This window comes from Apium graveolens, chromosome 8 (genome assembly GCF_009905375.1).
Source record: "Apium graveolens cultivar Ventura chromosome 8, ASM990537v1, whole genome shotgun sequence".
Taxonomy (NCBI): Eukaryota; Viridiplantae; Streptophyta; class Magnoliopsida; order Apiales; family Apiaceae; genus Apium; species Apium graveolens.
Window position 1 is genome coordinate 265510404 of NC_133654.1, and position 27938 is coordinate 265538341.

Below are 27938 nucleotides of genomic sequence, written 5' to 3' on the forward strand. Positions count from 1 at the left end.
CTGCCGTTCTTAAAGATGATAATATTTTAAATTATCGGTCCTTAATTTTGACATCATTTAAAATAATAAATTCATCTAAAATTATAAAATGTTAAAGACAAATCCGGTAGAATCTTATATTATACTTTAACAATTGTAAAAATATATCGGATTTGATTTTCGCTCACACGTATTAGAATTTACGACATTAATATAATCTCTTTAATACTAAATACTAGTATTATATTAGGTCTCACGTGAAGGTACTTTTGACAATACTCACCTTTCTCACTGCCACCATCTCGAGTGTTATTCTTTACTACTTTTTAGTATCCTTTGAATTACCAAACATACAATGATGGTATATGATAGGTTTAAAACATGTTATGCAATTATATGTTGAGCTGCAGGAACAAGAAAATTAAAGCATGAATCTTGAATGCTTTTGTACATTCTTCTCCCTCGAGCATCAAATTTTATTTATTAATTTTATACCGACTAGCTTGAGGAATAAAGAACTTTGGCCTTTGGGGCTACAATGCTTTGAATATTTTTATGCTTATCTTCATACTGTCTACATGGACCATTTGTAGATATAAATGCTTTTCCCAATATGTAATCTTGCCTCAACCATATTTGAAAGAACATAGGAATAATTTTTAGTAAAAGTGTAACCTTCATTTTCCCATGTTAGCTAAAAACAACTTACGTTTATCGACAGTCAACAAAGAGCAAAGAGATGGTGCAGTGGTTTCTTCGGACGAGGAATTTCTGAGTTTGTGTAGGTTTACTAAAAAAAAGAGAAAAGAAAACTTTTGTTTATTAATCTCTTTGCTAAGCTATCACCACCTCAATTAATTGTAAGTCTTTATCAAGTGTTCACCTTTTAATTAGATAATCATGTAACATTATTCTTTCAAACATTTTTTAAATGGATTTGAGATGACAAGTGGAAAAGACAAAATCACAAGGAATGACACCATGGAAAATGAGAAAAGAGCTTGTAACATGGGATTTGTTGGAATATTACATTATTTTTCGGGTTTTAACAAAGGTGTGTTGTCATACTTAACGTGTTTAATAATCACTGTAAAATATAAATTAGTTATATTTATATTTTTACGAGTTTAATTATTCTTAATTTAAGTGATTTTTTCCGATGTACAACCATTTCGCGCTATAAAAAGTGATAAAAATGTTAATCGATATTTAATTATATTACAGAAATCGTTTGACGTGTAATGTATGCCTTATACAAAACTTTATTACATTCATATATGTTAGTGTTAGACCACCAGCAGCCTAGCAAGTGAAGTGGAGCAGATGGAAGAAGGCTAAATTCCATTCTCTATCATGATTCAAAGAATTATATGTAAAAATATAATGACATAATTATAAAATGTGGGGTTGATAATACAAAGAGTACTAGATATAATTTATATAAACAATTCTATTATAAAAATCGGTCGATTTTTCAAAAATTGCCGATAAATCGCTCAAAAATCGGTCAAAAATATTTGTCCGATTTGACCGATTTCTGATAAATCTCCGATAAATCATCCGATTTTTTAAAAATCGTCCGATAAATCGTAAATCGGTATCTTAACCAAATAGTTCCGATTTTCGAAATCCGTAAAAACACGTGTAAATAGAAAGTGGATAGGGATGCCATGCATTGTCGGCAAATATGTAAGACTGATGTTTTCGAGTATGTTGTTTTATTATTTGTTCTGAATTATTATTGCAAAAAATAAAATAAAATAAAATCAAGCAAATACAATAATAAGTTGACAAAAATAAATTAAACAATAGTGAACAGCTGCAGATGGCATTCATGGCAAAGTGGTTTGCTGATTGAACTTTAACTTGACTAATGCTTTTTCAAAATTGATGTTAAAATATTACTCACTCCGTACCAATTTATCTGTCCTCTTTGACTTTTTGCAGTCAAATTGATCCAACCCAATTTATCTGTCATGTTTGACTTTTTGCGGTCAAATTGACCCAACTTTGACTGAAAATTGCACGTGGTATATTATTAAAATATTTATAAAAATTATATCATTAGAAAATATGTTCACTCTACTTTAATATATATTTTTCAGTTTTTCAAAATAATGAAATAATGAGTTTATATTTATGGTCAAAGTTGAGTCAATTTGACCATCAAAAATCAAACAAAACAGATAAATTGGGACGGAGGTAGTATTTAATTATGATAAAATTTATTTATTATGTTGAGAAATGATGATTTTTGTGAAAAGCATCTTTAAATCAGCTAGAAAACATCAATAAGTTGGTATAACACTTTATCACCATATGAAATGAATAATTAGGTTTAGTCATGAGCATAGGAGTTGAGCTTTGTTGCTGTCAATACTTTGTGAATTTGTGTAAAAGTTTTATTCTTAATAAACTAGTAAAATACGAGTTAGATATTTGTAGACTTTATCATGATTAATTATTTAGCAAATAATAAACTCTTAATCATTTAAGCTAATCATGCGTGCTCAACTCTTTCTTTTTTATATACGTAATTTTTAAAAAAATATGTAAAATGAGATGAAAGGAGTATTTAACCACTTAAGCTAAACCAATTAAACTAACAAATGGTGTTCAACTCTTTTTATAATATACATAACTTTTCAAAAGAGATATATAAAATGGGACAAAAAGAATATTGTAACTAATTCTCTGTTCTAGAAATCGGTCGATTTTTCAAAAATCGTCGATAAATCGCTCAAAAATCGGTAAATAATATTGATCCGATTTGACCGATTTCCGATAAATCGCCGATAAATCATTCGATTTTTTAAAATCGTCCGATAAATCATAAATCGGTATATCAACAGAATAATTCCGATTTCCGAAATCTATAAACATTTACAGTTTAATTGCAGTAACTTAAGTATGCTTTCTTGACATTTGACTTATGTCTCACTCTCACCTATAAAGTTTCGATATTCGAAATTCTTATAAACACCATAAAAGGTCAATATGAGCCGACCTAGGTGTGTACATATTCCATGAAAATGAATGCAAAAGGAGTGTTTCCATGGAAGCTAGAGGGGACCTTGTGAGATACTGAGATCACAATACATGGGTGGTTGGGCAGCGAGGTTTCAAATTTGAGGGCATTAATGCCCCCATTAAATTTGTGCTGCTGCAACTATCTCTAGCTAGGGAAGAGGGTCAGATGAAAATAGCTGTCACACGCATGGACAATGTAGCTGGTAGATGCGGTCGTCACCCCAAATTTCGAAAAATTTACGAAATTATAGATTTGACCTACAAGGGAGAAATAATAAATTCAGTAATATTTTAAAATCGGTTGACTTATATGAGTATTCTGAAATCGAAGGTAAATCAATTCAGATGTAATCGAGTACATATCGAAAATGAGTACTTAAAAATTGGTCGAATATTCGGATTTTGAAGCGGCAAATGAGTTAAACCGATTTCAAAGTTTTAGTTTTATAACCGCGATTAAATCAAAGGTTACATGTTGTAATGCATAACAAGATGTGTACAAATTTATGTAGCCGGGATAACACTATTATCGCGGTGGTCACGCCAAATTTTGAAAAAATTACAAAAAATTTGGTTGGGCTTATATGTGAGCAATAATTAAATTCAGTTGACTCGGACGAGTACTCTTACATTGAAGGTCGATCAATTTAGATGTAAACAGGCACATACCGAAAACGAGTACTCTGAAACCGGTCGATAACTTTGATTCTGAAGTGACAACTGAGTTAAACTGATTTCGGAGTTTTATAACCTCGATTAAATCAAAGATTACATAGTGTAATGCATAACAAGATGTGTACAAATTTTTATAGTCGGGTCGGGATAATACCATTACTCACACACACTTTCCAACTAATAATCGACCTTCGGTAAAAGGAAGCGAGGAAGATATCACCGGTCTTTTTATCACAATATCACACTTATAAACAAGATTCTATTGGCCAAACAGTACGAGACCAATAAATGTATGTAAACTACGATCTATCTTATTCAGTCCCATGCCTTCATGACCAACTACCATTTATGTTGTGTATGTAATTATATGTACTACACATAGTATTTGTATGGTCGCAGCTTGTACGTAGCATGCTGTAAAAAGTGTATTCAAGACTGACCAGTGACCACAAGGAAGAAGGATTTATAAAACTCAACTACTTTTGTTTGGAAATTAGATGAGAAGTTTTAAACATTGCTGAGCAAGGGAGCATGGTCTCCCAGTTTTGAACATTTCGATTATGCAAACACATGAGTTTCCTGACAGATATTTGGGACTGGGATCTTTGGTGTACTGGCATCTTGAGGTCCTTAAATCTTGGACTAGATCCCATTTACATGAATCTCCATGCTAAGTTAAAATTTCGTATGTAGGCAAATTATCCACATTCGACTTGTTTTGGTATATACCGGTCGCAATATTTCATTGCGGCAGATAAATGTTATTGCAATGAAATATTACGACAACTTAAACCATCCAATGATGACCGGGAAGCGCCCCTCTATGTAAATTACATTCTATAAATGCACTGCCTTCATATTTCAAATTATATAAACGATAATTAAATGTGCCCGTATTTATATGCGCCTTATTCAGTTGAATTTAGTCGTGATCTTAAATTCGACCGAACGCAGTCAAATTTAGCCCCGCTTGAATTTCTCCTATTGTACTTAGCCCTATTTTCTTATAATGATATTCACGGTCATTTATAAGTATCGTCAGAATCAGGATTCCGAAAAACAATTTTTTTTTTGAAAAGTAGTCATGACTTACTAGAATAATACTATAAAATCCGGTTAAAGCGTTCTCCGACCCTTTACGATTTTAATGAGCTAATTACTCGACCTGATATTAAATTTACGCTGTCAAACGACTCCCGCCTTCCCTAACATTCTAGCCGCTTCTGTTCCGCCATCTTGTTCCTGTACAATACAACTCAGCCTTACAAGTTACAGTTACATCACCTACTACCACATGGCACTTGAGTTTTAAAACCTCAGTTAGAGCAGGTGGGTAATCAGACATTGGCTATATTTCAAAGGAACATGCTTTTATGCTGTTGAAATTTAAATCTATATGAAAAGTGCAGAGATTGATACTTTTTCATATGCTCAGAAACTCTGTTATATAAATCAGCCGATTTTTCAAAAATCGCCGATAAATCGGTAAAATATATTTGATCGATTTGACCGATTTTTAATAAAACGCCGATATATCATTCGATTTTTTAAAATCGTCCAATAAATCGAATATCGATACCTCAACCGAAAAATTACGATTTCCGAAATCTGTAACACTGCTCCGTGAAAAAAGAGAGGCATATATCTTACTCAAAAATAATTGTCTATACAGAAGGACACACATAATAAGAGGGTAGGTTTGAATATTGTTTATGACAGATTCATATCTTAGTTGATCAATGGAGATTAGTTTAGCTCCTCAAAATTAATCACAGTACAAAGATATATTATAACATAGGATCAGTAGATGATTAACTGGTGTCTTATCTGCACTTGGGATTTCAGTATTTCACACTTCCTTGTTACAAGGGTCAAATAACTGTATTCTATTCCATTTCAGAATTAACAAGTTTAATATGAGTCCAATATGTTGACTCATAATAAAACAAGAAAGGAAAAATCATGAAAATCAGTATCCTGCTGGTCTTTAAGTACTGCAACTATGTTATAGAGTGTTTAGAAGTTTTTTTTGTTTTTTTTGTTACTCCGGTATCCGGGCTAGTTTTCACGCGTCTCAACTAATCCGGAAAACTGCTAGCACACTTTAACCACCGAGTATGACAATCCACTTACTTACGTGTTTTCCAGCAGATTCGAACTTGTGATTGAAACCTCTAGTTTTAAGATTTTTCCAAACAATACAAGACTACAAGCAGAAAAACAAAGGTGCAAAGTTCGATTCTCACCGAACCCCATAAATAGCTAAAGTAATTAAGCACGATAAGATAAACTAATTTATTATCGTATCCGATTCGAAATTTGTTGTAACATATATTCAATTTTAAGACAAACAAGACTAATTTTCATAAATAAAATTAGGACAAAGTACACATCAAAGTACTAATATTGTTCCGCGATTGATCGACCGACTACTAAATTGTTACCAAATAAAATTAAAGCTCGTCTCGATCCAACATAATCCAGTTAAATGTCTGAAAGTATATTTTCATATTATCACGGCTATCTCATGTTGACTCAAATCGAATCATTATCATTAAAAACCAGCATGCATAACATGAGTGATGAGCCTTATTCCCTGATTTGCTGTCACCACCCATCGTCTCCGATCAAATCTCACATGGCTCATGATTGTCAATTAGTCATCAACAAAGGTTGCCGACAATTTGTGGGTGCAGTAATCTAACTCTGGGTTTTTCAAATAAAGGCATAAAAGCCAAAGGTTAAATTAACGGTGTGTAAGTGAGTTTAATTATTGAAAAGAAAAAAAAATAACAGATACATAAATAACCACTATTCCCATAGATAAGAGCGCAGATTTGATATTTCAAATAAAAAAAATATGAAAAACATTATTTTCAGAGCCGAAAAATGGAGGTGACCATCAAATAGACTCGACAATTTCGGACACGACACGACTTACACGACACAAAACGACACGGAAATTTAGTGTTTGTGTTTGTCATTTTAGTACACGGCATGAAAATACACGAACACGAAAGTACACAACCGAGATTTAGTGTCGGTTTTGTGTTTTCCCTTCGAGTACACGACACGACACGAAGTAATGAAGTTTGTGAGGTGAAGCAATCGATTGATACAATAAGGTGGACAAGCTGTGAGGCACCCATGGTTTCAAGGGACCATATGAAAGAACATTATACAAGAATTAACATGCATGGACAGGAAATTGAATTTCTGCAATAGTATGATCATGACCATTCACCAAAGCTCTATACTTTAATTGACAAAACAAGTCATATGAGAAGAAAGGATAAAAACACTGTGAATGGCAATCATATACTTGCATTGGCTTCGTTGACAATTCCAAGTCCATGCAATTTTTCTTTCTTTGTATAAGAGATACACTAGCTGCCCAACTTGGCTTGTCTAATTGTTTATAGGCTAATACTTTTTCGGAATATAATATAAGATTCAGTTCGGATATGATTTTTTGAATGTATTAATATTTTAGAAGAGTTGGTTGCTTGACTCGATATCAAAATTGTAGTTGAGGGACTCATCAAGTTCGATTCCCGGTCATTAATGGTACTCCCCAATTTATTATGAATACAACTATACTTCTTATTGCAGTGATGATGTTAGTGATTCACTCTTCGATTATTTTCGGTTGACACAATTAAATTATTTTTGTAGATTCATATGCAATCCTTCGATTCCTCCCGGCCTATTTCGGTATTTCCTATTAATAATTTTGGGAATCCCATAAAGATAATGACGTGGATTAGATATCGATTCGTTTTTGAATTTCTATACGTGCAATTCTCTCAACGACGAATGAAATTTTCATATTTTTTTTACATAATTTTTAAGAAAATCTCTTGTTTTTTAGTTTTTTTGGTTCTTTAAACCAGTGATTCACTCTTTGATTCAAAAATGAATTTTCGAATATTAAGAAGTATTAGGATATAATATAAGATTCAACCGGATCTTGCTCCGTTAAATTAACCTTGATTTTGAGGTAAAAAGCATGCAAGTCACTACACTAGCGACTAGTCATTCAATATCTAAAAATAATTAAAATTAATAACATACATTAGTAATTTGAGTGCAGATACATAACTAATCAATCATAAACTAGATTCTTTGACTAGTGAATAGTGACGCAGAGATATCGTAAGCAATGCATCACTGCATCAAAGATCATCTTATATTTTATTTCAGATTCTAGAATAATTTTTGGGCGGCTTTGTTGTTCTTTGTATCCATAGTGTAATAAGTGTTCATATCTTGAGAGAATTTAAAAAAATGAAATAGTTTTTCTGGGGCCTGTTTCTTGTTTGTTAATCTATTTGATCCTTACTTTCCTCTACCAGCTAGCTGGATATCATTAGCCTCCGAATTATATTAGCTTTTTCTCGCATACGTAATTATCGCGTCATCGGTATATTTTCGGTCAAATAATTTTATGTATCGTACGTTAAGGACGTGTTTAGATGCACCGTAAATGAGGATGAGAATAAGAATGAAATGAAAACACAAGAGATAGTATTAGTTAATTTACCCCCTATATAAGATCTGGTTCTCATTTCACGGTTGCGATTCCTGATAAAACCGAATACATTAACCATTAACTATTAACCAAACACCGCTTACGATAGACGTTAGTAGTTTTGCATTGCAATGAACTTTCGATTATTCAATAAAATGTCGAAAGAAGATTAATTGATTATTGTGTATTTCGCGAACTTATCGATTATTATTTTTCGGTGAGTACTGATCAAGTGATCTTATTGGTTAGATTAATTAATTATCGTGCATTTTCGCGAACTTATCGACTACTCCATCCGTCCCTAAAAACGTTTCATATTTGTGTTGGACACATTTGCCAATGCACACTTTTGATTGTTAATATCTTTAATTTCGTATTAGTATTAAATATAAAAACTTCATTGTATTAAATTACTCATAAATACGAATCCAACAACATAACTCACGACTATATTTCATCACATAGATTAGATGTAAATTAGTAGTCAATAGTTGATCATGAACAGTGTAAAAAGTCAAAACGAGAAACGTAATATGGGACGGAGGGAGTATTATTTTTCGGCGAGTACTCATTAAGTGATCTTATTGGTCTTGCAGAGCTACTATAATTGGCCTGTAAAACAGATGTTGATCTGATAGTGTCTCATTCATACTCATCAAAACAAGAAGAAATCCAGCTACTCATGATCTTAGAATAGAATCCACTTGGTTTACAATTACTACTTCTCAGTTCTGTGGCATCTGTACTATAATAGTGGATAATGCAAAAATCTTAAATTTAAATCAGATATATAATGATGTCGTTATTGTGCGATTCATTCACCTACTCTATTGAATATCCCCCTACCATTTTGACCCACCTCTTGTCCTCACTAATCATCCTGTTCTTACTCATTTGATCCTCGTTCTTTTACGGATTTTCTATTGTGTGCCCATATGGATATGATAAACGCGAAGACTTATAACTTTAGACCAGTTTGATTGCTGAAGTTGGTATGAATGCAGGAGTTCACGCTATTATAAAAAAAGAACCAATCAAGACGACTAAATAGAAAAACCGTTACTTTTATGCATCGGATTCTTAGTTTTCTAAGTAGTCTTTATCTACCTTCCTGCAGACTGCAGCTGGTATCAACATTCTTCCATAACCAAAAAATCTATAATTTTATATGATCACATTTAGTCGACATGGATTCGTTTGACCTGTCAGATAAGGAACTTATAAGTTGAAAGATAAGGGAAACTGAACGATTACGAGACGTGTATATACTGTTAAAAAACTTAGGCATTTCATTATTGTTCATACAAAAGAATATCAACAAGGTCATGACAATACAGGTTAACAGATCAAAATCTCACATTTCTCGCATCACAGGCTTGCAGATTGCGTATGATGCATAATGTGGATGATATGCATTTTTTTCTTAATGAATCTTGAAGATGGTAAACATTCATGATACACAGTCCATGCTGATAAAGAATTACCACATCCGAGATTCCTGAGGCATTTTCATTCCTTGTCTATAACATTTTCGACAAACTTTTCCTAAATTGTGGTGATTTTCTACCGACAACCTAGCTTATAACAAGTTAACATCGAACTTGGGCTGTCAAACAGAGAAAATTCTACACGAAGGCCCCTCAGTTGTTTGAACTTCAATCAAACTAGTAGTGTTTCTGAAAAGGCCAACTGCCAATAAATATTTCATTGCCATATTGTTATCATGCTATTTCAAGGGGTTCAAGCCAAGATCCGGAAATATATGCAAGGCCTAACACACAAAGCTATTCTCTAAAGTCTAAATGAATAACATGAGTCCAGTAATAGACATAAGAACAATATTGAACTATACATAGATTAAAAAGCCAAACTAGAGGTTTTTCGAGGAAAAAAAGTCGCTGATCCATGGGCAATGTCAGATTAAGTTCCAATAAATAGGTATCAAGAACACTAGTAGAACTAACATAGATGCGATATACAAGTCCTAAGTAGATACACTACTACAATTAGATTAGTCATATCTATAACATTAAGTATTCTAGCAGTACCCCTCACCCTTTTTACCAGGTGGTTAAGGGTTTAAACCTCCTTGGAGGCAAATGTGGTGTGTGAGTTCGATTATTAAAAGAACAATCGGAAACTGTCTAACTCAGATAAGAAAGAGTTTAAACACAAATTTAAATACTTGCCTTACATTATTTATCCTCGGTTCCATTAAATTCTAACTCGACTGAATTCAACTTCAAAAACCCTATTCTTATAGGCATACGTACATGGGCATCTTAGGCAAGTCAAGAAAAAGCAAAACCTTTCCTAGATTATACTCTCGATTAGGATCAGAACCTGTTCAAATATCACTCTTCAACAGCATTCAGAAGCTCGTACTCAATCAAGGAGAGGTTGTTATCTTCCTTAACAGAGAAGCTGGCTGGCTCGGTAACTTCAACACGGCCCCACTTGTCCACTGCAAGCCTCATTGATCCTTTGAACATGTCAATTTTCGCATTACGCAGAATCACAGTAGTGCCCTCTTTCATCAACTCCACTGAAAATAAGACTCCTCGTCAATTTACAACTATATATGCGAAATTGAAATTTGAGCAAGTACGAATCAACTTATTATATCTCGCATCGATTCCATGAGCATTTGGATAAGTTGCGAGACCTAATTTTGTGCTAGGATGAATTAGTTTTCTGTGCTCTGTCAGTAAGTCCACTGGACAGAAGAAAATCCCAACAAAGCAATAGAAGAGAGCTTAGTCTCGTAAATATTCAAGTGACTCTCAATCTTTTCCTCAGTGCCAAAATAAGGAACGAATTAAATTAAAAGCATAACAAAGGGATGTTTTTTCCTGCATATTCTTCCCAGAATTTGTGAAGGTTCCACTGATAAATATAGAGGTAAATATTGAAATGATAATGCAATTCTGATAAGAATTTGGGACATTATAAAGTTTTCATAAAACTGTATTTTGCAGAAGAATTTATCGTATCTGCTAATTCAAATCTTTTTGTATCGGCAACTGAACAATTGTTTCATAGCTGAACCTCACTTGCAATATTCCCCTAATTACTTGCACAAGTCCAAAAGCTGGCTTAGAACTTACATCAAAAGTAAGAACCACAAATGCAAAAGAATGCACACTTTGCAATCCTCTGAAAAGAGTTTTTAAATCCTATAGACCACAGAGTCCTATAAAATGTAACTCTAATTATTTACTGCAAGTTTACTCCGCTAAAAATGTCATTTGAAGGACAAACAACAACTTCCTGCAAATATAAATAGTAGATGAGGAAAAAGAGATACCTTGATCATTTCTGGCTGTGAAGATAACCATTCCCGTCTCATCTCCTACCAAGCATTCAGCAAGACGCATTGGGCGTGCCTGACCTCGCTGCATTATTATTTTAGAACTAACAATCTTTACGGTGAGATTAAGCCCATTGGCTGCAGGTCGAAGTTGTTCCACCTTAATGAAAACTGGTTGCTTCTTCTTTGTTTCGGCCATATAGAAGCACTCTCTAAATATCATGTTTTCATTACAAAAAGTATAAAAGGAATAGCATATCCAACATATATTCCGAAGTGCCAATCATAGGTTTATCTAATAAAAAGATTCAAGACATACATGAGTTAAGCTTCGGAGATTTTAAAGCTACGAGGAACTAATACTCAACTTGTTTGAAAGCAAAGGAATGGGGTTGAGAACGGCCTTGAAACAGAAACACTATCGTGTACTCCTGTTGACATTAACATACAAACTCCTACATTCCATTCTTACATTACTCGACCACAAGTCACACTAAGCTTCAGTCCATCCGATTATTAACGAATTCTCATTCATTTCTAACACTCATATCCTAACATAAACAATCGTAAGAGGTTCAAACTTTAACAATCTTTCAACTCTTGCCACCTCCATCCTTCTCTCCCACCCAACAAAATGCAAATAAACAGAAACTAATTATTAACTTCCCAGTAAAAACTAGACCTTTTTTCTTGAACAAGTGATTCTTGAATTACCATTTTAATTTCAACAAATAAGCTGAAAAAGTGAATACACACACATGTATATATGCAAAATTCTAAATTGCTACAAGAAACCACTTTTCTATAAGGCCACAACTATTCATCCATCTCTTGATAGAACATAACAACAATCTCATATTCAATCACAATTCACATACATCAGTGACAAAAACATATAATACACACAAACAAATACACAATCAAAATAAAAAAAATTAAAACATATCTCAAATTTGCAAGATTACTAACCTGGGTAAACACAATGAAGAAAAAATGAAAATTAAGATCTGGGCACTGGTCAAAATTATCCACTAGTACTTACAATTTCATAAAAAAATAGTCAACTCTTGCTGATACATGCAAGTTCTTGAACCGGGTCACCTTCATTATCATCAGGCCCATTAAAACACCATCTGGGCCTGTTAACTATTCACCAAGGTCCAAGAACTAGCCCAAGCCTGGTGACACAATAACCATATATTTGAAACAAAGAGATAAACTTGTCACAAACAAGAAAAAACAGTTGCAACTCATGGAGACTACCCTCCTCAGCTCCACACCTCTACACCTCAAAAATCTTGAAAAATCTTCTCCATTTCAATCCCCATTTTTGTTGCCTACATGCAAATTTACGAGGTCGAAAAACCCGAAAAATAAGGCTTTAAGTACTAAATTGTCACCTTGTTACAAATTTTTTCCAAGAATTTCAGCTAGCTCACAGGCAGCTACTGAGACTGCAACTTCTACTACCATTCCTTCTGTAATGAAGGCATGGATGTATGATGAGTATGGTGGTGTTGAGGTCCTGAAATTCGATACGAGTGTTTCGGTACCTGAGGTTAAGGATGATCAGGTCTTGATCAAGGTTGCTGCAGCTGCTTTGAACCCTGTGGATTTTAAAAGGAGGCTTGGAAAATTTAAGGCCACTGATTCTCCTCTTCCGGTAAATTTTCGATATAATTTATTATTTACGGATAAATGTTGCTAAATTTAATTTGTAGCATGTCCAAGAAAATGTTTCAATGTGCACACACTTCACTTTAGGTCTTATCAAGCTTTCATCATGTTTAGTCCTTGTTACAAATTATTTAATATCATTGTAGATTTTTAATATTATTGTAATCGGAGATAGTCAGGAGCAAACGTTTGTTGCAGCATATCATGACACGGACGCAATAGTGGTCTCATTGTATAACTATATTAATTAGTGGCTTTCTTGACAAAAAAAAATATTAATTAGTGGCTTGACATTTTGATTGTACATTGTTTATTTATAATCTTTGGTTTATAAATTTATATCGGTTAATCTTGCTCGAATAACTTATATACTACATTTCGATTAAATTGTTAGTTATGCATATGAAAGGGTTGATTTTTTTGTAGACGGTGCCAGGGTATGATGCTGCTGGTGTGGTAGTAAAGGTTGGTAGCCAAGTTAGTAGTCTAAAGGAAGGGGATGAAGTTTACGGAAACATAAGCGAGTTTGCACTTGAAGGGCCTAAACAATCTGGCTCGTTGGCAGAGTATACTGCTGTTGAGGAGAAATTGTTGGCTTTAAAGCCTAAAAATCTGTCGTTTGTCGAGGCTGCTAGTCTACCACTAGCAATTGAGACTGCTCATGAAGGTCTCGAAAGGTCTGCATTTTCAGCTGGAAAATCTATTCTTGTTCTTAATGGCTCAGGTGGAGTTGGATCCCTGGTGATTCAGGTATCTACTACATTCCGGTTAATTTCTTGCTTGAAACAAAGTAATATTCCAATTCTTTTTTTTTTGCTAAGTGAAATATTCCAATTTTTAGAGGAAAGCGTCTAAATATTAAGTTACACGCATCAATCAGATTTGTTAATGTTATGCAGGTTGCTAAACAAGTGTTTGGTGCTTCAAGAGTTGCAGCGACATCTAGCACAAGCAAACTGGAGTTGCTAAAAAGTTTGGGTGCTGATTTGGCAATTGACTACACTAAGGAGAACTATGAAGAGCTAGACGAGAAATTTGATGTAGTCTATGATGCAATTGGTAAGGTTGTTTTTAGTTGGCTACTTAGTTGCAGTTGCATTTACTTTCCTATAACAACATGAAAACAATCGCATGGATGATAATAGTCCGATGCTAGATATATGTCAATGACCCTATCTTATGTTCTGTGAGGTACCTTGACAACTTACTAGTGACAATCATTCTAATATTTCATTTTCATTGTAACTCAATCTGCAGAATACTCTGTATACAACTCTTATACGCTTTTAGATATGACATTCTATTAACCCGATGAAATGAACAGGTCAAGGTGATAAGTCATTAAAGGTTTTGAAGGAAGGAGGTACTGTGGTGGCTCTAACTGGTGCAGTCCCAACACCTGGTTTTAGATTTGTTGTCACTTCTAAAGGATCAGTCTTGACAAAACTGAACCCCTATCTAGAGAGTGGGGAAGTGAAGCCAGTGGTCGACTCTAAGGGGCCATTCCCATTTGACAAGGTTGTTGAAGCCTTCTCGTATATTGAAACAAATAGAGCCACCGGAAAGGTAGTTATAGCTCCAGTTCCATGAGAAGAGAAATAGACTACCTATTTAGGAATGTTCAATAAAGATTGCTTGCAATTGGAATTTGTCAAGGGTTGTACTGCGGAATAGAGGTATAGATAATGACTTTGTACAACTCCTATCTGATGAACAACTACAATATGTAGTAATGTCTTAGAAAAAAAATTCTGCAGCTGTTAGAGTAAATATCTTGTGTATCAACTGATTCTGCTTTTCCGGAATTAAGAACATAACGGTGGTAATTGCTTTTCAAATTTTTTTGTTACTATGACTTGCAATATGTTTTAGTACATTTACTACTTGATCACTCACCACATCTGCAGCAATAAACATGATCTAGTTAACATGTAATCACTTAAAATCACTGAAATCGCGTAATACATGACACTAATATGTATCACAAGTCTGATACAAGCAAACATACCTTATTCTGTAGTAATTGGCATGGAATATGTTTCACAAGTCTGATACAAGCAAAAATACCTTATTCTGTAGTAACTGGCATGGACGTGTACAAATAGCAAAGCAAGGACTTATTACAAACACAAGGAGACAAACACAGACATGTAGATTATTAAACAATTAAAGCGGGTGAAAGGCCGAAATCAAGACTCCATAGCTCAAAAGATCCCTTGACGAAATCATAGTGCCCTCCTTTCACAGATACAGTTTTCTTGGCTACAGCATCTCTAACAAATGGATATGTTAGCAGGTTTCCCAATGATACATTCACAGCTTCCTGCAGTCAGACCACCACAAGGGATTCAATTTTCGCATTAACAATGTAAAGGAAATCAGATGAAAAACAACATCATTCACAAATTACAATGCTCTAGTTACTCTGAAATTCCCTGTCTTTACCACATGGCTCTCAGTTTGCTTAAATAAGCTGCATTTTGTAAATTTAACAAAAAATTACCTTCTCCAAGCTTGTGCACTGTTCTGTGAAGTCCAAATGCTTTCTGCTTTCACCTTGGCCTTAGCTGGTGCACCAATTTTCACCCAATTTTCAATGAAATCACTGACAATCAAAGAAATTATGAATTAATGAGTGCCAAGTTCATGTAACTTCTCTTAATATCTAGACAACATTAGAAGCAAATGATTTGGATAACTACCAGAATAACTGGCTACAAGTAAGCATGGATATAGCAACATGTCAGATGGATGGAGATAATATCATAGGCATTCTGGGATTCATTATATTAGAAAAAAAATGCATACAAATAAATTGTTGATTTAAATTTCTGTCACTGTGTCACTGTTAATTTAATTTTGTTTTATTTAAAAATCTGAAAAAAAAATCAAGTTCTTGACAGTATTCGGAGTTATTACAAAAACAGTCTTTCTGGAAATGGTGAAAGGTATACAGACATCTAATCGTTCTCATTGTCTGCTTCCGAGTGGGATATACTGGGTATGTTGGTTGAAAGTATTTAAATTTAAATCATTCTCAATTATTAGTATTGTTGCTAACACAAAGCTGGAGGAAGTAGTCAGCAAGAAGACTCACCTAGCTGTGGTGTCATCATCAGAGCAAGACATGAGGCCCTTGATCCCTCCACAACAGCTATGTCCAATGACTAAAATATTCTCCACCTGGAATGCATTATCTTTTATAAAGTGCTTCTTGTGCTCCAAATTATTTGAGACAATTACTAGTACTTACAATTTACTAATAGCAAAAGAAAAATCTGATCCTAAGTACTATACATTGCATTGATACTTTTAGCTCTTGCTAGTCCAATCAATGGGAAACCAGCCTCCAAATTTGAACAATAACACTAAAGATTACTTTATATTAGCTTATACATTGACTATGAGCATTGTACTCTTTTGGTTTTGAAAGAGTAAACTGAAAAAATATTCGATTCTATAGATAGGTATCGTTTACTGAAGTTTAAACACTCTCGCGATCCTGTCTGAGTCTGGTACCCTCAAATTCTAGTACGTACGAGACGGGTAATATCCACTAGGCTACAATGCTAGGAATTTAAGGCATAAATCTGAGTTCTAGTTAAGGGTATATGTTCAAAAATGCATGTCAATAATGTGGAAGGAATATGTGGGGACTATTTCACCAACATTGTGGCATCTCCCAGAAAAGGCTTACTTGATTCACCACCACCCAAAAAACTTTATTAAAGAACCACCAACTATACTACTTATATTATTGTTGTGACAAAGATAATTATCATCTCTACCTTCAAGTGCAATACTGCATATTCAATGGCTGCCCCAGCTCCTGAATATTTTGTCTGCAACAGATATGAAAAGCAAATGTACTTAAACTTTCTTATTCGATAAAAGAGGAAACAAAAGGTAATTATCATACTAAAGACTATTAAGATGCTGGTTTAGTTGACGTTGCGGTGATTAAAAGAATTAGGATGTGGTCAACTTTTCCAATATAATGTGAAGGCCAAGATGCAAACTTTAGTGCTGTCAGGGCCAAACAGAATGAGATTCTCAAGTAAGCAATTTTTTTCTCTAAAAAAGAAAAAAAGAATGCAGATGATGTTTTGAACAAAGCACATTTTATAAAGAGTTCATTTCAAAAATTATCCTGCCTTGTCGAATGGAGGGACCATGTTAGCTATGTTTCGGACAATAAAGGCCTCCCCTGGTTGAAAATTGAGGATATGTGATGGGCAAACTCGAGAATCTGAACAAGCAAACACCAAGAACTGCAAAAATTTTGAATCAAAACCGTAATTAGTACACGTACAGCATCTTGAAGCTGATGAAAGTACACAAAATATTATTTGCATGGTAGATTAACCAACAACCACCCTGGTTTTCAAGCTTTTTCAAAAACAATAGTCATTAACAAAGTACAAACTAGCATCGAAGCTTATAGCTTTACTGTTTGAATAATATAAAATCCTGGAAAGGGTTACATCTCACTTTTATCCAATCTTCTGAATGACAAATACACATTTTAAGTTTGAGCAAGCATCAGAAAAACTGACCTTAGGACTCTGGCCCTTGGCAAGTTCATCAAATAAATCGGGATTTTTTCTGCAAAAATACATAAATAAAAAAACTTATAGACTGCAGAACATTTTAGCTTATTAGCGACCGTGCTACATAAAAATTTAAGTCCTTTTTGAACGAAGCATTGATGTAAGAATTTCATGTTTACAACTTTACATAGATAAGAGTTTTAAGTCGGAACAAATATTTTGGAACCTCTAGCATTACTCGTGATATGTACGTAAACCTATTTAAAAGAAGTATAAGGATACATACTCATAGATTTCTTTTTTAAATTGTGCAAACCCGGATTGAATCTTTTCAACAGGGTCAAACTTGTCGGTGACCTCCAACTCAGCTGTTAATTGCTTGATCTTAGCAATGGCAAGATCACCAAGATGGTCCTTTTGACTGGCACAACATTTAAAAATATCAAACCATCAACTTAAAATCCATAGTTACTTAAAATTAAAAAATCATTAAAAGATCAACAAGTGGCCAAGTGAATGGTTATATTTTAGTACTACCTGAGAAGCTTCTTGAGTCCTGCAATGGCGTCCTCGTATGAAGCTGATCCCATATCTTCTGCGAAAAATGATGTTCATAATGCAAAACTCGAAAAAAATAGGAGTTTCTTACAACATGTGTATGTTTAAATGATGAACAAACATCATAGAATCTTCTAGGGAAATGTTATTTCAAGAGCGTTTTTTGTTTCCATAGCAATATAGCGTGAAATTACCAACAGCGTTTTTTTGTTTCCATAGCAATAGAGCTGAAATTACCAAATTACCCTTGTCTCAGTCTTTTGAGGAGATGTTTATTGTGAATGCAGGGTGACAGTTTGGTAATTTCACTCAATTTTTGCTCTGGAAACAAAAAAACGCTCTGGAAATAACATTTCCCAAGTTACGTTTATGACATAAATGGAAAGATTCATCAAGACTGAAAAATTAAGAAAGAATGATACGTGCAGTAATGGTAGTACGCGGTGGGGGCCTCTACTTAAATCCGCCCTTGGTAACACTAGTGCAGATAAATTTATTTGAGTGATAATAGCAGAATGATATGTACGGACCTGAAACTTAAACTGATTCTGCTCCTGCTGCTGTTTCAGATGGCTGTGTATCCCCCACTTGATCCTTCTATATTTTATCCATGTGCTATTGATGCCTATTTATATAGGCTTCTTATGGTCTCGTCTCTTGGCACCATTTTAAATAGTATTTTTTGAAAGGGCGTGGATGTCATGGACGGTTAAAGTAACATATCATCTCATCTAACAGTCTAAAGATGATATGTTACTTAAACCGTCTCTCGCATACAATTGCCTCGACAAGGACCAGACTCCTATTTTAAAATAGCATAATTCACATATTTGAAGTTTCGAATCATTGCTTGTTAAAAAATTAAATTATTAAGTCATGCGGAAATTATACATTCTGAATATTTTATTAAATGATGTGTGTATACGAGATATTTATTAGATGATATCCATATTGAGAAATGGACCAAAATATTACTTTGGTGTGTAAAATGGTTCAAAATATCACTTTTGAAAAAAATGACCCAAATATCACTTCAAAACGTTACATCGTGTAGCGTTTGGAAAACAATCCAAAACGCTACACGATGTAGCCTTTTTTTATTATTTTTAAAGGTAAAAACGTTACTTTATATGACGTTTTGTTGTTTTTGTACCAAAACACTACTTTATCTAACGTTTTGCGCATATACATAAAAAAAGTGTCAAAACGCTACACGAAGTACCGTTTTAGTTCTTTTACACAAATATTACATGAAATACCGTTTTGAAGTGACATTTAAGATTATTATTTTTAGAAGTGATATTTTAGACCATTTTAACCCCAAAGTGGCATTTAGGACAACCACCCTGAGACGCTTACCAGGTTTGCGGTTGTTTTTACATTTTACAAGCGGTCTGCAAGAAGAGAATAAGTGGTTATGTGACAGGCGGTGTGTGCAAACGAGAACACAGTAGTGTGTTGATGCATGTGCACAAGATTTTTTTTTTTCTATTGTTAGATATTGGTTTAAACTTGGCCAAATTGGAAAATTTAATTTAATCAATCTACCCTTTCCAGATAAGGTAAGATTAATAAGCCAAATCTCTCATTTTACGCCATCAACACATGGTTTTTGTCCCTTTTTCATCCTCATCTTCAGGAGTTCCGACCTGTTCAACAACCAATGTAACAGATATCTAAGTTACATAATTTACATTCACGAGCAGTGTTTGTTTATGGGTGGTGGCCCTAAATGTCATTTTGAGGTTGAAAATGATCTTAAATGTCACTTCAAAACGGTACATCGTGTAACGTTTATGCAAAAGATCTAAAACGGCTCTTCGTGTAGCGTTTTGGCATTTTGGATTTTTTTATGCGCAAAACTGTAGATAAAGTAACGTTTTGGTACAAAATGCTATATGATGTACCGTTTTGAGCTAAAACGCTACTTCAACTAATGCTTTGCAGATTATAAAAAAATTATAAAAAAAAAATAAAGTATCAAAACGGTACACTATGTTCCGTTTTACATTTTTGAAAAAAAAATTACAAAACGGTAGACGAAGTGCCGTTATGAAACATTCTGGGCCATTTAACACTCAGAAATGACATTTTGGTCCATTGTTCTTTATTATCTCAAGGCCTATCTTATGATTTCACATGGATCAACTGCAGTTTTAACAACTTGACTTGGGAATCATGACACTAGCCACTACTAGATTTATCGTCGAAATTTGTGGGTTATGGTCCGGTCCATGCTCACAGGTACAAAACTTATCTAGATTGTTCAAGTGCAACAACTGGCTCTTCTATTACACTGGATCCTAGAGACTAGGGGACTTAAAAAGTGAGCTTCACAAAAGAAATCAACTTTTTTTACAGTTATCTTCTTGAACATAGAAGTTATATCCTACTATGTGGATGGATTGGTGGATGCCTCTGTTCTTGTTGTTGAATATTTTATGATCCGGTTATAGTCTACTCAGGGCCGGTCCTGAGATTCGAGGGGCCCTAGTCGAAATCAGTTTATGGGGCCCTAATATACATATATCATGGAAATTCATATATATTTACTTAAAAAAGTTATAAATTTTTGGGGTCCTTATGTGTCGGGGCCCTAGGTGCAAGTTTTGCTCGCCTATAGCCAGGGTCACCCCTGAGTCTACTCCTAATATATACCTCAAGGTTTTCAGAGAGCTGGTTACTCAGATTAATGTAATCCGATTTTAAACTTATACTAACTTTCTATAAAGTTTGCTGTTGCATGGTGCAGAACTGCAGTGGACATGGACATTACAATGCCTATTGATAAGATTCATGTTGCAAGAAAATCTTTTTTACTCTACATCCCTACTTGAACTTCCTGATGAATCACTGTTCTTTGACACTTCTCTTCATAGATAACATCTGACTTGGATGTCCAGATTGCCAGCAATGAATCCTTCAAGTCGTTTGGTTCAGTATCATCGCGGTTTACCTTAAAAACAGATTAAGTTAACACTCAGTTGGCATTCATCTGAAAATTGTAACAAGTTCTGTAATAATTTTGCAATTATAATTTTAGTGTTCCCCCTACTGCAATTGCATATTTCCATTGAAATGATCAAGCGTCGAATGTTCATCATACCTCAATCTTGAAAATGTTCAAGACCTTCCCTTCACATGTGGTAACATTGATGTCCACAACTTGATGACCTAAAGAATGTATAGCCTCCAGCAATCTCAAGAATCCAGCTTGCTTTCGACTGTGAATGAATTTAAGCAAGAACTCCCTTTTGCCAATCCGAATTACTTCCATTTGTACCTGAACCGAAAAGAATTATGGGACTAATGGAGCATTCTTCTAGGATGCAGTTGATGTGTAGTTCTGAGAATAAAAACTTAGGATTGTATTATCTTCTAACCTCTGAATCCTGGATTTCAGTAGATTTCTGGCTTTCAGTAGATTTTGTCGAACCTACATGAGACTGTTTTACAGGACTGCTTCTACTGCATTCTACTTCTTCTAGCTCCTTGAGCTCAGTTTGGAAGCATGCAATCATCTTTCGCAAATCCATAATATAATCAACTGCATCTCCTAGTATGGATGCCCTGTCCATCTAATAAATATCAGCCATTGTCAGGAATTTCATAGCATAGTTAAATTTATCGCTGTAAAATGAATATAGAAAGAACAGATAAATATCAGAACCTTGGAAATCTTGGGGACTAAAGCACGTAGCGTGAAGAGCCCATCTTTGATTCTCTGCCTTCGGTTTCTCTCTATAAAAACATTTTTCGATTGGTATGATTCTGTCCCTGTTCTCTGCCTGCTATTTGGCCTATCTGTCCGATCACGTGCACGTTTGGAGCACACTAAATCAGTTCTAATCTCATTTTTTGTGGACAACATGGTCTTTGAGTTTAAGTCCCAATATTTCAAAGAGTTCCCAGTTGATTTGTTAAGCGAGACCTGAGTAGAACACGATGGCAATGATGAGTATTCGTGTAACTGGGCTGAACCGGTAGGTGATCCTTCAATGCTACAATTTGGAGCCTCAGTTTGTAGCTTAGGCATTACAATCGTGTCAAATGGATCACAGTGTCCTGTCATAATTTCGTGTTCCAGGGAGATGTTATAGTGAGCGGTAATGTACTCTACTAATTTCTGGTCTTTGGGTACCTAATGAAAATTACAAAAGGATGATTATTGTTTCATAACATTAGTACAATACTGCCACAACAAAATGTAGCTCAAGCAGAAAGTTAAGTGCTTACGTTCTTCGTGCTGAAAAGCTCAATCAGACCTCCAACAACAGGAATTATAACTTGGGTCTCTACTAGTTTCTGCCAATATATGAAACAAAATTTAAATTGACTAATTTAGTTTTCTCAAGCAATGTGATCATAATGAGGACTAAACGAACAAGAACGTGAACGGGAAAGAAGACTAACTGGATTCGAGGCATCTGCATTGTTAGTAAGCCACATTTGAGTGTTTGATATTGCTACATCTCCATGAATCCTGTTTTATGTTCAACAATCCTTATTAATCTTGCAATCGAAAGAAATAATCAAGATGCAGGCCTACAAGATCATTGAACTACGAAGGAAAAACGATGTATACCCCGAGTACAATGGCATTGAATCCGGATACTTGGCAAGTGCCTCACAAGCTTTAGTCTTTGCCAGATGAGGAACATAGATATCTTTGCATATAGGAAATATATGTGGCTTCACATCATCACTTCTTTCGTCTTTCACTATGTTAAGCCCATCTGCAACACCACCACCACCGCCACAACAACAATCCACCCATTTGATAAAGCTAAACAATCACAACCAAAGCACTAAGAGACCACTTAACAAAAATAATCCCCAGAAAATTTAGAAATAGCACAGTAGACTATTAAATATAAACTACCTCGAAGGATCGTCTCCTAATTTCCAAATCACACAGTAGTCCCACTCGCCGTTCTTAACAAGAGGCCTTAGCAACTCCACAACTCTTTTCAAAGCTCCCATTTTTTTATTACACAATGTTCATTTTCAAGACAAATTTTCAGGTGAGTTTTTGTATGAATGTTGCAAATCAGTGATGCATGAAAACAAACATATTTTAGAGCCTAAATGCAGCTAACAGAACAAGTGTGACAACTGAAATAGTACAACTATTACAGAAAATCTTGAATTCAGAAGATAATCTGTGTCAGAAGAATCTGATACCTCTGTCTCTGTTTCTCTGATATGCCTTGGACAGCAAGTACTCTTTTGACTGAAAATTACAGAATAGTACAACTGAAACAGACACATTTTCAACCTCCTTTGATATTAGTCTCTTCTATCTTGATTAAGAAGTTTGTTGAACATTTTACAAAATTTATGTAACACGGTATTTATTTCATATTGTTAATTCGATACTTCAGCGTGGCACGCGGTGTTATTCTTAGCATTTTAGTATTGATATGTTCAAATTTCGATAACGTTGAGGAAACAAGAACTTTGTACTAATTTTATGTTCTATGTTCAATGTTACATTCAAAAATCTGTGAAATTGACTTGATCATGTTGTGATTTCTGATTATTCGATGCAAGGCTGAGAGATTTTAGTTCTTTGCAGAAGCATCTGATAGTGGTCCAAACAAAAGGAACAAGAAAATACAGAGATATGCAAAGATGTCTAATTCTGAACACACATCTGCTGTGACAATAAACTTGCTCTGCACTTCTGCAGTTCTCATAAACTTTATACCATAAAACATTACAAAAAGAACAAATAAAAAGACCATTACCTTACAATTCAAATTTTTCATGCATAACAATGTTAGTTATATGAAACAGATGTGCCATTAAAAGGCAACTCCAATAGGTATTAAGGCTACATGAGGGAGTTCCTCATGCAATACTATGAAACACACCGGTTGTTAATTAGTTCCCATCGCCAGCAAACCTCGTTACCCTTTTAGATTGCCCATTGTGAATTGGTTTGTGCCCTCTAAATTCTTCATTTGCAGCCCCTTTTCCGCTTGGAAATGGCTTATCGAATCCAAATTCTATACCTCCTCCTCCTCTACTAGTCGTGGCACTGTGAAATGTCATAGGTCCCCTCATTTCTTCGTTTGTAGCTTCTTTACCACTTGGAAATCTCTTATCAAATCCAAACTGTGCATCTCCTTCACCGCTAGCTGCACCATTGTGAAACGCTTTAGGCCCTCTGAGTTCTTCATTAGTAGGTCCTTTACCACTTGGAAATCTCTTATCAAAACCAAATTTCATATTAGGCGGTCCAAAGTCTTCGTTTGCAGCAACCTTGGAACTTGAAAATCTCTTATCAAAACCAAATTCTATATCCCCTTCTTTAGGATGAGCATGGTGGTTTTGCTTAGCCTCCTTATCTTTTGAAAGATAAGCACCTTTAGGATGACCTTGACGTCGGCTGCCTATCCTTCCAAGAACACAAGCTATCGCAGAGATAACAACTATAACTGCTAGGACTATGAACACTGTCCCAAATGATTCATGAGAGTGGTGTTCAGCTGCAGGCCTTGGCATAACCTGATTCGGGAAAGGAGGAGAATAAACTTGAAACACTGGTTGTGACATTTTCGATAGTCAGTTACAAAAATTTGACACCTAATCTAGTATATATGTTTGAAGGAAGAGCTGTTCCTTGAGTACACACTAAGGCAGAGTTGCTTGAAGTTGATTAGTGAAAGAGCCAAGAACATTATATTGCGTGCGGGATTTAATTAAGCAAACAATGGTTCTTAAACGAGTTTTTCAATTCAAAAAAAGGGGAATTTTTCTTTAATAAAGAGACAACTAAAGATATTCCCTCCATTTCACTTTGCTGCAGAAGAAGGGGGATTTTGTGTTGCTTTTTATGCGGAGAAAGCAAGATTTTGGCTCCTTTGAACATCACTATCTCAAGACCCCATGAAACAGCCTCTGATCATTCTCTTGTCCCTAGCATAATGGTGGGATTAGCAAAAGTCGCGATATGTGGAAAATAACATATTTTCAGAAGGCATAATGCTGATTTTTTAGCTTTTTTTTTCGGTACAATGATTATGCTGCATTCTGAGTAGGGTTCATTTTTTGACAATGATTAGAGCATTCTATTATCTTAATGATCATGGATCATTACAAAACTACCAGCAATGAAACAGGCATTGCTGTATTTCTGGAAGAATAGAATTTGATATAGTCATTTATATTCTCTCCTTTAATCCATATGCTATGATACTTCTGCACAGCATCAAAGCAATGCAGACCTCAAGAAAAGTAGCAGTGTCCACATTCAAGCGTGGCAAGCATCAATAATATTCACCAAACTCGATTAGACTCGTTAAAATAGTCCATTTTCTAGTGCATTGAAAAAGATGTCTCACTTGTGAGGGCGAGGAATATGATATTAGTAGCAATTTTAATAAGTTTGTAAGATCGCACCAAGTTTTTAAGATGGGGGGCGAGTGAGTCGCGCACTAACCTTTTGAAATGGCAAAACAATCTTCTAAGAAACCACATCCATAGACTCGTAATGACAGGGGTGACCTTAGCTATAGGCGAACAAGACCTGTGCCCAGGGTCCTCGACACTAAGGGCCCAAATTCTGAAATCCTTTGTTTATAAATTTGCTAAATGTGCACGGTATATGTATGTTAGGGCCCCAAAATTTGATTTCTGACTTGACTCGACTGGGCCCTGATGTTAACAGCTTCTAATGCTAGGAAAACCAGTCATAAACTATTAGCTGATAATCTACTAATTTCTTGTTAAAATATAGTGTTAAGAAGTACTTATACATTCATTAGTTGCTAGATTTAGGTTGGGTGCACTAATGTTGCTGGTCAAAATTTTACTCACAACACGAATCGCATTCTTAATATTGAAGCAAACTCTGGTATAAACTGTATCAATTTGAAAGGCATGTTAGCAGAGCAGAAGGCCTAAAGTGTACTAAAAAAGTGCTTTACATTGATCAATTAACTGGTGTAAGAAGCAAAATAGATCCGTTTCTTATCATCTACACACCGACCAAATAATTTTAAAGTAATAAAGCCTTAACGGCTAATTTAACAGAGCAAATCTCAAGACAAACATTTTGAACCAAATCCAAACCTAATCCCATTAAAATAAGCTCTGATCTTCTTCTGCAGTATATATACATGTGTGTGCACTTCACCACTCAGAAACTCACTCTGTATTTTCTCCGAAAATGTTACTAATGGTGATTAAATCGCGATATCTGATATGTTTCGTCTATCTGTTCTTCCTACTACATACCACAGGTTTTTACCAAACACCCTTTGGCCTATTATGTTGTCTTTTATTTACGTCATTTAAATGCCCGCATGCATGCATGTCTCTACTGAAACTCGAACTCTGACTAGTTTATAACAATTATGTTTCATTCTTTTGTATTTGTAGTTGCTGCGCCAATTGGACTATGTTATGGCAGAGTTGCAAACAATCTTCCACAGCCCTTCGATGTAATCAACCTCATTAAAGCAAACGGCATTTCAAGAATTCGACTATTCAATCCTGACCCTGAAGCACTAGCACCATTTGCAGGCACTGGAGTCGAGCTGATGATCGGAGTTCCCAACGAAAACCTCAGTTCCCTTGCTGCAGGAGATGTCAACTACGCGTTGCAATGGCTTCAAATGAACATACTAGCCCATATTCAACCGAATCAAATTAAATATCTCGCGGTTGGAAACGAGATTTTACTAAAAGATCCATTTTACACTCCTCATATACTCCCTGCAATCAATAATCTTTATCAAGCTCTTCAAATCCTTGGCCTTACTGAAACAATTAAGCTTTCATCGTCTCACGCAGCTTCAATTTTATCGAATTCTTACCCTCCATCAGCTGGTGCATTCGACGAAAATATAAGACCCGTCTTAACCCCGCTGTTACAATTTCTACGTGACACAGGGTCAGTACTAATGGTCAATGTGTACCCGTATTTTAGCTACATAAATAACCAACAATATGTGTCACTAGACACTGCATTATTTCGGTCACAAAACCACGAAGTCGACCAAGGCCTGGTCTACACCAATCTTTTCGATGCAACAGTCGATGCATTCGTGTACGCGATGGAACGAGAAGGGTTCACCGGGGTGCCCGTGGTCGTGTCGGAGACGGGGTGGCCTACTGCAGGCGGTGTGGCTGCGAGTCTGGAGAATGCAGTGGCTTATAATGGGAATGTTGTGAGAAGAGGAGTGAATAATGTTGGCACACCAAAAAGGCCAGGAGTTGGTGTTGAGGCATTTTTATTTGACTTGTTTGATGAGAATGAAAAGAGTGGGGATGAATCTGAAAAACACTTTGGTATTTTTCAAGTGAATGGTAATAAGGCCTATGACATTAGTTTTAGTTGATGATCCGCTACAATAAACCGCAGCCGCTACTTTCGGTGCACACTGGCTAAACCCTAGGTGCTCACGCAATTAGCCTGCAAATCACTTTAATTTTTTTTATTTTAAAACAATGTAATTCTTTTTTATCAATTTATTACGGCGGAAATTTTTCGTAGTACGTAAAAATGAACCCCTTGCACATTAAATTTTTTATTATATACATAATGCTGAAAGTTTTCGTTAAATATGATATATTGTAAGAATCACTCTCCGATGGAATTTGTTTTTACAGTTCATTA

At 34.9% G+C, this 27938-nt stretch overlaps 5 protein-coding genes and 1 pseudogene across 6 annotated transcripts; 2 read left to right on the forward strand and 4 right to left on the reverse strand.

Moving 5' to 3' along the window:
* Positions 1–9245: 9245 nt before the first annotated feature.
* LOC141677807 (uncharacterized protein At4g28440-like) lies at positions 9246–12625 on the reverse strand. Of its 2 annotated transcripts, none has more exons than XM_074483876.1 (3): positions 11523–11760; positions 10559–10760; positions 9246–9417 (listed from the first exon to the last, which is right to left on the reverse strand). In XM_074483876.1, the coding sequence occupies exons 1-2, from the start codon at positions 11746–11748 to the stop codon at positions 10570–10572; spliced, it is 417 nt and encodes a 138-aa protein (XP_074339977.1). In that variant the 5' UTR covers positions 11749–11760; the 3' UTR covers positions 9246–9417; positions 10559–10569. The 2 variants fall into 2 exon arrangements, with proteins under 2 accessions (XP_074339977.1, XP_074339978.1); XM_074483877.1 differs by lacking the exon at positions 9246–9417 and adding an exon at positions 12495–12625 and having other exon boundaries at positions 10343–10760; positions 11523–11737.
* A 114-nt stretch (positions 12626–12739) lies between these two features.
* LOC141677805 (2-methylene-furan-3-one reductase) lies at positions 12740–15051 on the forward strand. Its single transcript, XM_074483874.1, has 4 exons — positions 12740–13188; positions 13629–13952; positions 14102–14261; positions 14527–15051. Exons 1-4 carry the CDS (start codon positions 12778–12780, stop codon positions 14790–14792), a joined length of 1161 nt encoding a protein of 386 aa, XP_074339975.1. The 5' UTR covers positions 12740–12777; the 3' UTR covers positions 14793–15051.
* Positions 15052–15151: 100 nt separating this feature from the next.
* LOC141677806 (carbonic anhydrase 2-like) lies at positions 15152–18990 on the reverse strand (annotated as a pseudogene).
* A 1940-nt stretch (positions 18991–20930) lies between these two features.
* Positions 20931–23648, reverse strand: LOC141678853 (transcription factor bHLH90). The gene is made up of 8 exons (XM_074485261.1): positions 23193–23648; positions 22896–23096; positions 22724–22793; positions 22547–22615; positions 21981–22451; positions 21694–21888; positions 21417–21593; positions 20931–21266 (listed from the first exon to the last, which is right to left on the reverse strand). Exons 1-8 carry the CDS (start codon positions 23291–23293, stop codon positions 21132–21134), a joined length of 1419 nt encoding a protein of 472 aa, XP_074341362.1. The 5' UTR covers positions 23294–23648; the 3' UTR covers positions 20931–21131.
* Positions 23649–23967: 319 nt separating this feature from the next.
* On the reverse strand, positions 23968–25102 carry LOC141676675 (uncharacterized). The gene has a single exon (XM_074482373.1). It carries the CDS (start codon positions 24869–24871, stop codon positions 24197–24199), a length of 675 nt encoding a protein of 224 aa, XP_074338474.1. The 5' UTR covers positions 24872–25102; the 3' UTR covers positions 23968–24196.
* A 1176-nt stretch (positions 25103–26278) lies between these two features.
* Positions 26279–27817, forward strand: LOC141676848 (glucan endo-1,3-beta-glucosidase-like). Its single transcript, XM_074482565.1, has 2 exons — positions 26279–26559; positions 26699–27817. Exons 1-2 carry the CDS (start codon positions 26487–26489, stop codon positions 27658–27660), a joined length of 1035 nt encoding a protein of 344 aa, XP_074338666.1. The 5' UTR covers positions 26279–26486; the 3' UTR covers positions 27661–27817.
* The last annotated feature ends 121 nt before the right edge of the window (positions 27818–27938 follow it).